The sequence below is a fragment of the Pelophylax lessonae genome, assembly GCF_965119305.1.
Source record: "Pelophylax lessonae genome assembly, chromosome: 4".
Taxonomy (NCBI): Eukaryota; Metazoa; Chordata; class Amphibia; order Anura; family Ranidae; genus Pelophylax; species Pelophylax lessonae.
Genome location: NC_138771.1, coordinates 377,239,206 through 377,254,453, shown reverse-complemented (window position 1 = coordinate 377,254,453; position 15,248 = coordinate 377,239,206). Strand labels below are relative to the sequence as shown.

Genomic DNA, 15,248 nt, shown 5'->3' with positions numbered 1-15,248 from the left:
TGAGATCCTTAATGATCTCATCTAAGTTGGCTCCAAATAGACGCTCTCCTAAAAAGAGGATATTAGCCAATGCTTTTTTGGAACCTTGGTCGGCTAACCAACCTTTTAGCCACAGTGTACGCCTGAGAACCACCGCTGAGACTGATGCTCGCGCCAATAATGGAGTGGCGTCTAACGCCGCATCACACACAAACTGTAACCCCTGTATCATTTGTTCCAACAAATCTGATACCGCCTGAGGGACCTCTTCTAAGTCCCGGCGTAACCACTTGGTCCATTCAGTTACAGCCTGCGAAACCAGACCAATAGCTATTATAGGTCTGAAAGCTGATCCAATCAAGGAAAACATGGTGCGAGACATAGCTTCTATCTTGCGATCCACTGGATCTTTAAAAGACGGAGCGTCTTCTAGAGGAATAACCGTGGCTTTATTCAATCTAGCAATTGGTGAATCCACCACAGGTGGTTCTGTCCATTTCTTAATGAGGGTTTCCTCAAACGGATAACGCCTGTTAATGCGTTTAGAAATAGTAAAAGTGCGTTTTGGCAGACTCCATTCTTCTTTGATTGGATTGCCAAAACATTTGGGCAATGGAAAAACCTTCGCCCCTTTGATGCGTTTTTTAGTCCCAAAAGGGATTTCAGTTTCAGCTATTTCCGACGGAATACCCTGTAATCTTAAGGTTTCCTGAACAGATACAATGAGTGCGTTTACCAACGCTTCCTCTCGGGCTATGGCTGATGCCGAAACATCCTCCTCACTGTCTGAAGAGACAGTACACGAGACACCAATCCCAGATGAGGTACCTGCAACTGCAGAAATAGGCTCAGAGTCTGAATCCGAGGTTTCAGATAATAAGGGGTTAGGCGGGGGTCGCTTTCTTGCGCCCTGTCCCTGACAAGCCACTTCCACCCGGGACACAAAAGTTTCCATAATAGCTGACAATGATTCCATCGTCAGTGGGGTGCTGGAGGATCCTGCAGACCCCTCGAGGGGATCCGGAGGAGATACATGAGTGGCAGGGTCCATGTTAATTCAGGACACCTTTGCCAGAAAAAACAAAAAAAACTTTTTTTTTTTTTTTTTTTATGTGTCTCCCCCTAGCGCAATAGCGCCCCTCAGAGTACCTGCTTCTCGATCCCCACAGAGAGAGAGAGGGACCCCCAAGGCTCACCAACCAATGCAGTGAAGTTTCCAACCAACTGCAGTCAGCGTCTGTCTTTTACAGACTGGAAGGAGCTGTTGCTTTTTCCCGGGTAGAAGGACGTGGCTCCGCCCCCTGTGTACGCCTTCCGGCGTTCCCAGCTCTCCACGAGGTAGCTGGGCTCATGAAACATGGCCGCCCCCATACAAGAGACATAAGACTCCAAAAACATGGCGGCCGGCGTGACCTGAGGACATACATGCACCTGGTCTACGGCAAAATGGCGGCGGACCGCCAAAATCGTTTTTCCCAGCACATCCACCTGCATCTCTGCTAAGTGGCGATCTATTGATCTACAGGAGATACACTACAAATAAGGTAGGATTATACCTCCTATGTCTGCTGTAATGTTACAGTCTGCTGGGTAGAGTGTTAGCTCTCAAACCAAGTCCACTTCCCACAAACACATACTGTATTTACAAGGGGGACTTTTTAGTGTCAGATATATACTGACCATGTATGGAGGGGCCCATAATTCATACTGCCTCATAATGAGGAAAGAAAAAAGGGAACGTTTACTCACCATACCAAACCGACAGGCACCCTCTCTTCACAATACCCTCTCCACCGGGGTGGGGGGTTGTGGACCACTCCGGACGCCTCGACTCTCTGGTTTCTGGCGTCCAAGCGAGACTTTTAACTCGCAAGGTCAGTCCCTCCACTGGGACTCCGTCGCGGCCGACCCAGCGCGGAGCTTTGGTCTGCACGCGCTCGTAGGCAGAAACCGGGGTGACCACTGGATCTCAACATCCAGCCCGTCGCCCGGCCCCGCATACTTACTTGAATGTGTCGCGGCCGACCAAGCGCAATGCAATGGTCTGCGCGCGCTCGTAGGCCGGCTGGGGTGACCACTAGTGTCGCCCAGTCCGGCGTTTTTGCTTGAAGATCTCACAGGAAAAAAACACTGGAGAAAAACTACCTAAAAAATATTTTTTCTAAAGAAAAAATCTTGCCAGGACCAAAAAGATCCCAGCAAGGAACTTAGGTCCTTACTCCTGACTAGACAGAAAAAAACTGATTCCCTGTAGCAGAGAGAGGGAGGATATACCCTCAGGGACTGCCCCTAGGGTGGAGCCAGAACGTTTTGTCTTTCTGCCTTGTCCTACTCCTGCGGAGACAACATAACCCAGCTCTTGAGAATCAAGAAGACTACGTCTGTCAATGAGCGATAGAGAAAAGAGGTTACAACAGGCAACCAAAAACAGAAAAGTCTTGATTTATAATTAATGTAAATAAGAAAGAAGTTTTAAAAAAGGTTAAGGGCGATACATACCGCAATTCTTTTTTGGGGGAGAACAGCTATAGTAAAGCATGAGATACTTCCGGAGGCAAGGGTAAAAGGTAAAAGTGTAAAGAAATGGCTGAATGTATGTTGAGGCGTATGCTGCCATTTCCTCAGCGCTGCCTACTACCTTCCACTCTAGACCAAGGTGTTTAACAGGAGACTGCCCATGAGAGCGCTCAGGGGGAACAATTTGTTGTCATTTTCTCAACAGTCAAGAGATTTGATTGTGAAGGTTTTACTCTCTTTGGATAGGAGTAGTTTCACTGGGTAACCCCACCTGATCTTCCAGGTCTGCTAAATTTGGCTTTGAGTCAATCTACATCAGCGTCTCTATCATTGTGCGCATCAACCAGTTAACTGAACGTGGTAGCGAATTCACCCAGTTAAAAATCGATATGGTTAACTCTAGCCCGCTTCCCGCACTTCCTTTTTAAATTGGTGGATCAAAGATAGGAGATCAGATTGAACGCAGCTTCTGAGGGATACAAGCATCTCCTTCAATGTGGTGTCCAATACTGGCTGGTTAAATGTTGGAAAGGTGCTCTGAAGGAATGACTTACTCATTCTGTCCCTTCAGAGTTCTGTGCCACCTCCATAATTTCCAAGTGCATTCACAGGAGTGTCGTCACCATGGTTCAGCTATTCAAATGGCCAGAGCCCGCGAACCCTGGAAGACCTGGTGAAGATAGAAGCCAGCAGCGTTGACAGTGCGTTGCTGGAGGGCTTCGTTTTAAGGTAAGTCTTAAATAATGTGCTAAATATGCGATGCATACCAACACATTATGATATTCACTTGTAGGTGGACCAGACTTTTTTTATACCCAAGGTTGAGCACACTAACTGGTGTGTGTATAGCACATACTTGTAGCCCATAATAGTTACAGCTTCCACCCCTAGACCTGAACATGGAGAAAGGTTTAGTTGGAATGGAAGCAAGTATGAGCAACCTTGATACTACATATTACTTTATATATATACTGCACAGTCATTACCCCAACACGCAAGTCCATCCTTTTCACCCAATAGGAAAAAATATCTTCATATAGTCCACTCAGGTGAGAGACAGCTAAAGCCTCTCAGCTCTGAAAGGTCTTTACAACTAGAGCAATCAGAAGTCCAACATCTGCATATGTTAATGAGCAAAAAAAAAAACACAGGTTGCAAGTTCTGCTTAATTCTCAGCTGTTGACACTCTGTTCTGCAGCTTCTGGATCCAACTTGCCACACCAATGGTGGACAGAAGCAAAAAGCACATTCACCCTGCACTTTTAGGAGGCATGCAGACAACCATAACAACCAATACCTAAAAAGGAGGACCTCCTCCCAAGGGTACCCCACACTGTATGGGTATAGTAGGAAGCAGAGACACAAGAAAAAAAAATCTAACCAACCTACCTTGGAGTCATCTGCCAGAATCGTAGCAGGTGTCGTGCCAGAATAAAACTGCATGGTGTAGCATTGCTGACCAGGAGAAAACTGCTGTAACACTCCTGAGGATCCAGGTCCACCAACTGCTCCATCCCCCACCCGCTTGCGCTCCCACCCTGGTGTCTGTGGAGGCTTCACACCCCCACAATTTTCTGTCCATTTAGGGGGACCAATGGCAAAGCAGGCTGTACTTCACTTGAAACATAGGGGAAGACTTAAAACCTGATCAGATGTGAGTAAGAGAAGGCTCCACTAAAGCTTCTGCAACCACAGAAATAGTCATCCTCCAGTGGACAAGGAACCTTGAGAAACACCAAAAGGTTAATGGGAATGGATGGTCCCATAACTATGATACTAACAAAAGTAGCCTAGAAAAAAAATATGCAACCCCTCCAAGTCCACTATCCCTGGAATCACATGGGAGCATATACTGGGAGTCTCCTTAAACTAGTATGACAGCCTAAAGCATAGATAAAATATCAAACTAATGATGCTTCTGTTCAGAAACAAATAATTGAGGCTAAGAGGTATGCTGTTATTTTTTATAATAGTGGATGATGCGTTTTCTGTTTCTAGGTAGGAGACACCTTCTTTCAATGCTGCCCAGGAAGATGACTTGAGAAAATTAGGACAGAGGGGGAAACAAAGTAGCTGTCTGGAAAGAGGAGGGGGGGGGGGGGGGCTTGTTTTAGAGACTTGGAATTCATGTTCCCTGCTTCTGGTGGTTGGAGTTACGCTCCCTCTCATACAAGCAACCAATAAATGACCCACACTTCCATGCCCATAGAAGTACTGGCAGAGATTACATTGGACTTGAAAGACCTGTATACAGTAAGTATAGGTTTAGCAGTTTTCCAAAATACAAAGTATTGCGATTAGTCCAGATGGAGTACCCCTTGAAACTTTTTTCTGACTACGTAATGAGATTTAACTTTCTGCTTCAACCCCTGCATTACACCCATTCCAGATGCTTAATATCATCCTCTACTGTTTCACTTACAAATGCCAGAACTTCTACGGTCCAGTGAAGTGTGGGCTCGTGCCAGCAGTATGACAAAAAGGAGCAAAAGTTGAAATACTAATATACATCATTTTTAGCGCGGTCAAAACATTTTGGGCAAGATTAGAGTCAGAGGAAACTGTCAACAAAATTGCCTAATCATGTAGCCATTACCAGCTGTGGAAATTGTCAAGCAGGTCAACTTAGACTTATTAGAACTGTGTTATTTACCTCAATGACAAGAGTCATTTCATTGCGTTGTTCTTCTAACTGATTTTGAAGATCACTCTGACTTTCCAGTAACTTAAGGCCATATTGTGCCGCCTTATTTCGCTCCTCCTCTGCTTCTTTTAACTGGCGCTTGAGTTTTAGTACAAAGTCAGATTGGTCCATGGTGCCTGAATCCTAGACACATGAAAAAAATAAATAAATACATTTTGTACAACAAATACAAAATCGTTTTAACAAAATCGTTTTAACAAAATCGTTTTACTACTAAATATCCGTCAAGGCAGATGCACGCAAGGAACTGCAGTATATAAAAAATATATAAATAAAGGCTGCTAATCACACTCTGGAATCTGGAGTATCACCAAAACTACATAAAACTTAAAATTTTCTTTATTAGGGCTGGTTCACAACATGGAAATGTCGTCCAGATGCATTCTGCATGGGTTTTTTTCCCCTCCTCTTGTTATTCCCCCTAAAAAAAAAAAAAAAAAAGTGCATTCCGGTGCATTTTGGTAGGTTTTTGATGCATTTTACTGCTTTACAGTACAGGTCAGTGCAGACAAAATGCAGCATGTTCTACTTTTTTTTTCTGGAACTGCCTCCACTGGTGTGAACTATGCCTACGGAAACCATATACCGTAATCTTCTATCCATGAGTCTTTGATGCAGAAAAAGAAAAAAATAACACACTGGACTGCATGTGGTATGAACCAGCTCTTAGTGTGGATTTCTTCTAATTTTCTGTTTATTTGTGGTTTAATTGACAATATAATGTCTTTAAGACATACCAACTCAACTGGAAAATGAAGTAGAAAAATCACACCCACCTTTCTTGATGAGTTGGCAAAGTTCTCAACTACTGACAACTTAAAGAAGAAGTGCTGGCTTTATTTTTCCCTCCCTGACCTGCAAAATAAACGCATAATGTGCTAGTATGTAGTGGATACTAGCACATTATATGAAACTTACCAGGAAACAAACCCCTTGTTGTCACGGCTGGAGGACACATCCATCTTCATTCCGGGTCCGCAAGCTCCAGCTAACGCCTGGCGTTACTCCCGCACATGCGCGCAGGAGCCACCAGTCACGGCTTGGGGCTCTGATGAAACAGCATGTGGCGTGTGGCAGTTCCTTTAGAGCGCATGCGCCGATAACGTGATTGGCAGGATATGCAGTAAAAATAGTCTACTTTTAGGAGATATTTACAGTACCTATAGGTAAGCCTTAATATAAGCGTACCTATAGGGACAATCAATGGAAGATTACTTCAACTTTAAAGGGTAAGCTCAGCTTTTTAGAAAAAAAGAATAAATGCACATATTTTTGCAGAAAAAAAAAACAGAATTTTTGTAAAATCTTACCGTAAAATTCCTTTCTCTGAGTCCTCCGACAGTCGCCGCCCCTTCCCAAGTCTTCACCAATGGGTATTGACCTTTGCTCCGCAGGAGTAGCTAGGCACAAGATTTGTTAATAACAAAAGCTTTTAGCATAGACACACCCCTAGGGGCTGTCCCCTTAGTCAATACCTCCCTGCACCAGCATTCCCAACTCAGTTTGGTAGCATAGCAGTAAGAGTACACAAAAACCCCAAAAGAGGGGCGGGGGCGGCGACTGTCGGAGGACTCAGAGAAAGGAATTTTACGGTAAGATTTTACAAAAATTCAGTTTTCTCTTACGTCCTCCGACAGTCGCCGCCCCTTCCCAAGTCTTCACCAATGGGATGTCCCAAAGCAGTGTAGACCTGAGGGGTGGGAGACGCAGCCGCTGAAAAAGCAACGCAGTACCCACATCAGAGAAAGGAACCTTACACACAGTAAGAGAACCAACTGGGCAACAGGAAAACGTGCTCAACAGGAGCAACAACCCAGGAAAAAACAAGCAACCCAAGGGTAAAACACCCCAACAGCCAAGGACCCAAAAACAAGGGTCCCTAAGGCACTGCCGCACTGAGAACTTTACGGCCAAAGGAGGCATCGGCCGATGCCTGAACATCCACCTTATAGAACTTTGAGAAGGTGTGAACGGACGACCAAGTCGCCGCCTTACACACCTGGGCCACAGAAGCCTGATGCCGGAAAGCCCAAGACGTACTCAAAGACCTGGTAGAGTGCGCTTTTACAGGGAAGGGAGGAACCCTCCCCCTCAAGGCATAGGCCTGCACAATGGTTTGTCGAATCCATTTGGCGATAGTCGCGGCCGACGCCGCCATGCCCTTCCGAGGTCCCTCAGGAAGGACAAAGTGGGAATCCGACTTGCGAAAAGGCTCAGTGGACGACAGGTAAACCCTGATCGCTCGGACAACATCCAAGGAATGTAAGGCAACCTCCTTAGGATGCTTCGGCTTCGCGCAGAGCGAAGGCAAGATAATTTCCTCATTAAGGTGAAAATCCGAGATCACTTTCGGCAGAAAGGATGGGTTAGGTCGCAAGACCACCTTATCCTTGTGGATCACCAAGTAGGGAGAGCTGCAGGACAAAGCCGCCAGCTCCAACACCCTGCGAGCCGACGTGATCGCCACCAAAAAGGCCACCTTTTTGGATAACAGAGGCAACTAGATCTCCCTGATCTTTTCAAAGGGAGCATGTTGCAATGCGGACAGAACCAGGTTCAAGTCCCACGGAGGCAAAGGCTCCCTCCGTGGAGGGGCCAAATGGCGCACCCCTTGAACAAAGGTGCGGATCAACGAGTTTGACGCCACAGGGCGCTGAAAAAGAACGGCCAGCGCAGAAATCTGGCCCTTAATCTTGGCCAGCGCCAAACGCTGGTCCACTCCAGTTTGGAGGAAAGCCAACACTCTGGACACAGAGTATGAGCGAGGGGAAAACCCCCTGGACTCACACCAGGCAAAGTATACTTTCCAAGTACGGTAGTAAATCTTTCCCGAAGAGGCTTTTCTAGCCTTGATCAAAGTGGGAATGACCTCAGGGGAGAGACCCCTGTCCTTCAGGACCTGGCTTTTAACAGCCAGGCCGTTAAAGCCAGCGACTGTAAAGCAGGATGGAATATCGGCCCTTGAGACAGAAGGTCTTCTCGAAGCGGCAGGCGCAACGGAGCGTCGACTGCCAGATTGACTAGGTCTGCGTACCAAGACCGGCGAGGCCAGTCCGGTGCCACCAGAATCACTGTGTGCGGTTCCGAGGCTAACCTGCGAAGGAGCCTGGACAGCAGCTGAATCGATGGAAAGGCATACATCAGACGATACTGATGCCAGGGCGCCACTAACGCGTCTGAGGCGTCCGCCTGAGGATCGCGCGTTTTTGCCACGAACCTTTCCACCTTGTTGTTTAGACGAGACGCGAACAGGTCCACATCTGGGGAACCCCACTTCGCGCACAACATCTGGAAGACATCCGGTTGAAGGGACCATTCTCCCTGGTCCAGGGTCTGGCGACTCAGATAGTCCGCCTGCCAGTTCTCCACCCCCGGAATGTGAACTGCCGTTATCGCCTGGACGTGCGTCTCGGCCCAAGACAGAATGTCGGCCACTTCCTGAGCCGCTCGGGCACTCCTGGTACCCCCTTGATGGTTGATGTAGGCCACCGCGGTGGCATTGTCCTTCTGAACCCGAACTGGACGGCTCTGAAGCCGTTCCGACCAATGCCGAAGGCAAAGCTTTATCGCTCGCAATTCCAGAATGTTGATCGGAAGGGAGGACTCCTCCTCCAACCAAGTTCCCTGGGCGGACAGAACGCCCAGGACACCACCCCAGCCCGACAGGCTGGCATCCGTGGTGACTACCGTCCACAACAACGGACGGAAAGACCTGCCCCCCGACACCGTCGGGGACTGGAGCCACCACAGCAGACTCTGTCTGGTGCGGTGACTCAACGAGAGCCGCAGATCCAAGGACTGCGGACGCCCGTCCCACTTGGCCAGAATCTCCGTCTGGAGACCCCGCGTGTGAAACTGGGCAAAAGGAATCGCCTCGAAAGCCGAGAACATCAACCCCAGACATCTCATGCATGTCCGGAGGGACGAGCTTTGGTTGTCCCTGAGAGCCCAGACCTCGTCCTGAAGCGTCCGGAGTTTGTCCTCTGGAAGGAAAACCTTCGCCTGAACAGAGTCCAGAACCATCCCCAAATAGGGAAGGTGAACCGAAGGACACAGAGTCGACGTCGGAATGTTTATGGTCCAACCGAACTCTTGCAGCGTCTGCACCGTGGTGGACAGGTCGGCCATCAGGCTCTGGCTGGCCTTGGACCGTATGAGGAGATCGTCCAGATACCCCAAGACCGCAATGCCCTGTGCCCGCAACAGGGCCAGGACCGGCGCCAGCACCTTGGTAAAAACCCGCGGAGCCGAAGCGAGACCGAAAGGCAACGCCACGAATTGGTAGTGTTCCTCCGCAATGGCGAATCGAAGGTACCGTTGATGACCCTCAAAGATGGGGATGTGTAGGTACGCATCCTTCAGATCGATGGAGGCCATGAACTCCCCCGGACTCAGGGCAGCCACCACTGAGCGCAGGGATTCCATGCGGAACTTGCGAACCCGCACAAAGCGGTTCAGAGCTTTCAAATCCAGAATCGGACGCACCTTGCCTTCCTTTCTGGGCACAGTGAACAGATTGGAGTAAAACCCCCGAAATCTGTCCGGATGAGGCACCAGAACCACCACTCCTTGGGCCCGCAGGTCCCGCACCGCCAGATACAGATCCTGCAAACGCTCCGGAGACAGCTGAAGATTTGAGGGAAAAAATCTGCCCGCTGGCCGAGAGAGAAATTCGATCTTGTAACCAGATCGAACGATTTCCCTGAACCCATCTGTCCCGAATGCGAATCAGCCAAGGTTGGAGGAAACCGCGCAGACGTCCCCCCACCCCAGAAACGGGTGAGGGCGCCCTTTCAGGCGGAACTGGCGTGGGTTGTCGAACCGGACTGGCCGGATTTTTGCTTACCCGCCCATGGCTTCTTCTGGGAGCCCTGGCCCTTGAAGGGCTTGCCCTTGGATTGTGACCGAAAGGCACGAAAGGACCCCTGGGAGGGCCTAAACGAGGAATTCCGTTTGCCACGGAAAGATATGTGCTTGGGATTCTGGGGTAAGAGAGTACTCTTGCCCCCAGTAACACCCTTAAACAGAGTATCCAAAGCCTCGCCAAAAAGGCGAGATCCCACGTAGGGAAAATCCGCCAACGTCTTGCGAGAAGATTGGTCCACGGACCAATTTTTCAGCCATATCAGGCGACGGTTGAGCACCGCCACGCCAGACAGGCGTGCAGCCAAAGGAGCTAAATTCAAGTCCGCATCACACAAGTACATGACGCCTTGATGGATTTGATCCACCATGGCCAATGTGGTAGGCGGAGTCGAATCAGCCACCAGGGTGCGCCTGAGCACCTTTGTCCAATCGGCAACCGCCTGGGCCACCATAACCGAAGCAAAAATAGGTTTTAGCATAGAACCAGCAACCATATAGGCATGACGGGCAAGAGACTCCAACCTCCTGTCCGTAGGGTCCCGGAAAACCGGGGTATCCTCAGAAGGAATCGCAGTAGCTTTGTTTAAAACAGCTACTGCGTGATGCACCTGAGGCGCTACACACCAACGCTCGTCGGTGGATGGCGCAAATGGATAAAGCAGTTTAAATTTATTCGGCACTGTAAAGGGCTTCTTTAAATTGCGCCACTGCTCATTAACAGTATGGTGAAATTCAGCAGGGCAGGGAAAAACCTGCGCTGATTTGCGGGTCCTTTGTGTCCCAAAGGAGGACACCCTAGCAGGAGCAGTGGGCTCATCCTCCAAGTGCAAAGTATCCTTAATGGAGGCGATCAGCTCATCCATGAGTGCAAGCTCTTCAGGCGAGCCAGGGGGAGAAACATCAACCCCTTCCACCTCCGCCTCCCCCTCAGACCCCATAAGGTCCAGAGATGAGCGAGACCCTGAGAAGGGCACGCCAGCCACAGCAGCCACATCGCCCTCTGATTCAGAGGAAATGGATAACCTGGCCCTTTTTGCGGATCGTTCAGCCATCAGCATATGCACCTGAGACACCAATGATGCCACTACCGTGGCTAGATCAGCCCCCTCGGGGGGTGCAGCAGCCCCCTGGTCCCCCACCAGGGCGGGGGGGAAACTTGCTATCCTGAGAATCCATGCCCACAGTAATGAAAGGAAAAAAATGGTACTGTCCCTTTAATACCACGGCGAGTGCAGCCCACCGTACACTACTGTATGCACCGATCCCGCAGGGATAGAGAACACTGAGCAAGGAATGACAGGACAATGAAGGAAAAACCTGGAGAGAGCACAAACAGGCTGCTGCCACCGATCGCTGTCCCAGAGAAAGAGGAAGTGATGCAATAACCGGCTGACTTATATAGCCTATGAAGGCTCCGCAAAAATGCCCGCTCGGCTGAGGGATCGAGGCTACAAGAAAATGGCGCAGACATGTGCTCGAACGAGCGTGGCCCACCAAAATGGCGGTGATTGGCGCCAAAAACAGCGCTGTATAGGGACAGGGCCGTCATAGCAATTTCTGCAAAAAAATGGCGGGCCGCAACAGCGGCCGCCGCTCAAGCATGTCTGTCCAATCTGCCCCACAGAATTCACAGCAGAGCGGGAGGGGCCTCCCCCCCCTCGCAGCCCACAAAGGCAGGCATCCATACAGGGATCTGACAGGGAGCCCGCATAGTACACAGACATGGGGGTACACACAGCCACAGACTGACACCCACACAGATGGTCCCCACACAGAAGGTGCTTACCGTACCGGATGGCGTGGGGAGCCGTCTCAAGCGACAAACCGCTATCAGGATGACAGGGAGTGCCGCAGCCAGGACGCAGTGGACTGCAGCACGAGACCGCAGAATGGCGTCCAGTGAGGTAGCCACCTCACAGGCAGCATCCCTGCAGCGAACAGGGATGGGTCGTTCATGGTGCCAGGGCGAACCATAGCTGAACGCTCAATGGCAGGCTGGGGATCCATCTGGCCCTCAGCCCTGGGATCCAGGGCGGCCAGTCCGAGACCCAGCTCCGCATGATCATCTTCATCCGAAGATCCCTAAACTAAAGCTGACAAAATAACAGCTAGTAAAGAAAAGAAAAATACTTGAAATAAAATCAAAAAAAGGGTAGAAGGCTGAGACTGAAGCCCCAGCACAGGAAAGCCTGCTACTCCTAAGCTAGGCAAGATCAAACTTAGTTGGGAATGCTGGTGCAGGGAGGTATTGACTAAGGGGACAGCCCCTAGGGGTGTGTCTATGCTAAAAGCTTTTGTTATTAACAAATCTTGTGCCTAGCTACTCCTGCGGAGCAAAGGTCAATACCCATTGGTGAAGACTTGGGAAGGGGCGGCGACTGTCGGAGGACGTAAGAGAAAAGTGTATTTATTATTTTTTCCTGCAGGAGCCTGCAAAACATTGCATGTGTAATCAATGGATCAGAGGTAAAATGTCTGTAGGCAAGCCCTGCAGCTCCATATTGACTGTCAGTGTGAAAGCTGCAGGGCTTGTGAATGAACTACAAGGGCACTCACCATCACCCCCACCTCCTCCATGGTCCATTCAGAACTACAAGCCGTCTGTCACAGTGGATGACCGTAATTGAAGTTAATTCACAGGAGCCTGTGAATGAATATTGTAGCTGTGTGGGTATCCGTTTTTGAATTGTGAGGGAGGGAGAAAATCCCCCACTCACTGTCACACTAAGTGGAGGTTCGGGGGAGAGGCGGCAAGAGCTGGAACACGTTACATGTTCCACCCCAAATATGGGGTAACATGTTCCAAAATGTTAACCGATCCTTTAAAAAGGTAGGTCAATGGAATAAATGTTATATTTTTTTTTCTTTTTTGGATAGATGATTTTATGTAAATAGCTACTAATGCAATACCACACTAAAAAAAAGGGCACTAAATCTACTTGGATACTTTAAACTAAGTGTGTCTGCTGCTATGACCATTACAGCAGATTACCCTGTAATCTTTATAAAGACTAAAATCCACTTTAAGTGCTAACCTGCCATCTGCTGCAATATGGTCTATTCAGTAGCAAAATGCAGGTTAGCAATCTAAAATAACAAAAAAAAAAAAAAAATAATAATATATATATATATATATATATATATATATATATATATATATATATATATATATATACACACACACACACACACACACACACACACACACACACACTGTATAATTAAAACAACCCAATCTGCTCTCATGAAAATCTGATTCAGATTACATGTACATGTAAAGCAAACGCTGCTGGTAAAATTGACATACATATTTCTTTATTATGACAAATACTTCACATTAAATTAAATATTGGCCAAATAAAAAATAAAAAGGTGTTGTACTTCTTGTAAATTATTTGCTTATGTGAGTCTTCAGATTAAACCTTATATGGGGTTTATTTACTAAAGGCAAGAATACTGTACATTGTAAGTGCAGTTGCTTTAGATCAGTGGTCTCCAAACTGCAGCCTGGGGGCCAGATGTGGCCCTTCACTTATCTGGCCCTTGGGGCACTTTTCTTCCCTCTGATAAAAGGCACTACGCTCTCCACTGACACCAACAGTGGGGCATAATTTGTGCCACAGACACCAACAATGGGCCATTGTTCCTCCCAATGATGGGACATTATTGCTTCCACAGACAGCAAAGATGGGGCATTGTTTACTCCCACTGACGCCATGACATTTGCTGTCCCCACTGGCCACAGTCTTGCCCCCTAAAGCCTGAAGGACAGCAAACCGGCCCTTTGTTTAGAATTTTGGAGACACTGCTCTAGATCTTAGTAAAGGAGAGGAAGCTCTCCTGATTTATATTATTCAATCATGTGCAAGCAAAAATGCGTTTTTTTTTTTTTTTTTTTTACCCTTGCATGCAATTGGATATGCTTTGAAAAGTGAAGCTTTACCTAATTTACTAAGCTCTTGCAGTGCACAGTATATATGCCTTTAGTAAATCAACCTCGCTGTATAGAGAAGGGCTGGGTTAGCACCTGTCAGTTCTTGTTTGGAAAACTAAGTGCTAAACCTTCCCAAATTAACATAAACCACACATTTTAAGGTCACAACCCAGATGAAAAGCTTTTACTCATTTTCTATCCTTTTTACCATTCAGGAAGTAAAAGTAAATCTCTGCATGGAATGAAGTTTGAAGAGTATTTGGATGGCCGCACTCCAATTGCAACACCTTTATTGATGTATTAAAATTCATACAGAATCAGAGGACACAAAAGACTGCAGCAGCTGACACGTTTCACACCTAACATTGGTGCTTCATGATGAAGTACTAGTGTTGGGTGTGAAACGTGTCAGCTGCTGCTGTCTTTTGTGTCCCCTGATGCTGTATGGATTTTATTACATCAAAGCTTTTGCAATTGGAGTGCGGCTGTCCAAGAACTCATTTCTTCACTTGAATTGCAGAGCCAGCACCTGCACCAACACAGGGAAGCGTGAGTTGGAGGACGCACACCTGGAGCGGTAACATTTCTGTTTTCTACGGAATGAAGCTTGTTGAAAGCATGCAAAAATGGGATTTTTGACTTACCGTAAAATCCATTTCACTGTTGTTCATTGACAAACAAAGCACTTAGGGTTATACTTCTCTACAGATCCGGAAAGGAGCAAAGACTCCCCCCCCCAACCCCATATACGGGTGAGGGCGCCCCTTCATGCATGGGAATGATTGTCCGCAGGACTGGCAGAACCCGTTTGTGGTTTGCCTGACCAAGACTTCTCGGAACCCCCAGCGGAGGCCCGAAAGGGCGTTGATTCCTTGTCCTGAAATCCTGAGGGACGAAAAGGCTGCTTGTGAGCCAAAAAGAACGGTCCCAGTCTGCGACGGGACTCCTTACCCTTGGAAGCCTGAGGAAGAAGAGTACTTTTTTCCCCTGTGAGGCCTTTGATGATGTCATCCAAGAAAGCTGCAAACAGGTGATCCCCCACGAATGGAAGATCGGACAAGACCTTTCTAGAAGCCTGGTCCGCACATCAAGCATTTCAGCCAGATAATGCACCGCAAGACCACTGCTGAGACAGACAGACAGTCTAGAAATCAGGGGAGCGGCATCCAAAGAGGCGTCGGGCAAACTGTAGCCCTTGGACCAACTGATCCGCCAGATCCACAACCGAAGGGAGGAGCCGTTTCTTCT

General features: G+C 48.2%; 1 protein-coding gene across 2 annotated transcripts in view; it reads right to left on the bottom strand.

Annotated features, from left to right (window-relative positions):
- Nucleotides 1-15,248, bottom strand: part of SPDL1 (spindle apparatus coiled-coil protein 1) — a 230,817-nt gene that overhangs the window by 187,059 nt on the left and 28,510 nt on the right. For both annotated transcript variants that reach the window (XM_082254869.1, XM_082254870.1), the window contains exon 2: nucleotides 5,150-5,323. In XM_082254869.1, coding sequence (XP_082110995.1) covers nucleotides 5,150-5,311 — 162 coding nt within the window. In that variant the 5' untranslated portion in view covers nucleotides 5,312-5,323. The remainder of the gene's footprint in view (nucleotides 1-5,149; nucleotides 5,324-15,248) is intronic.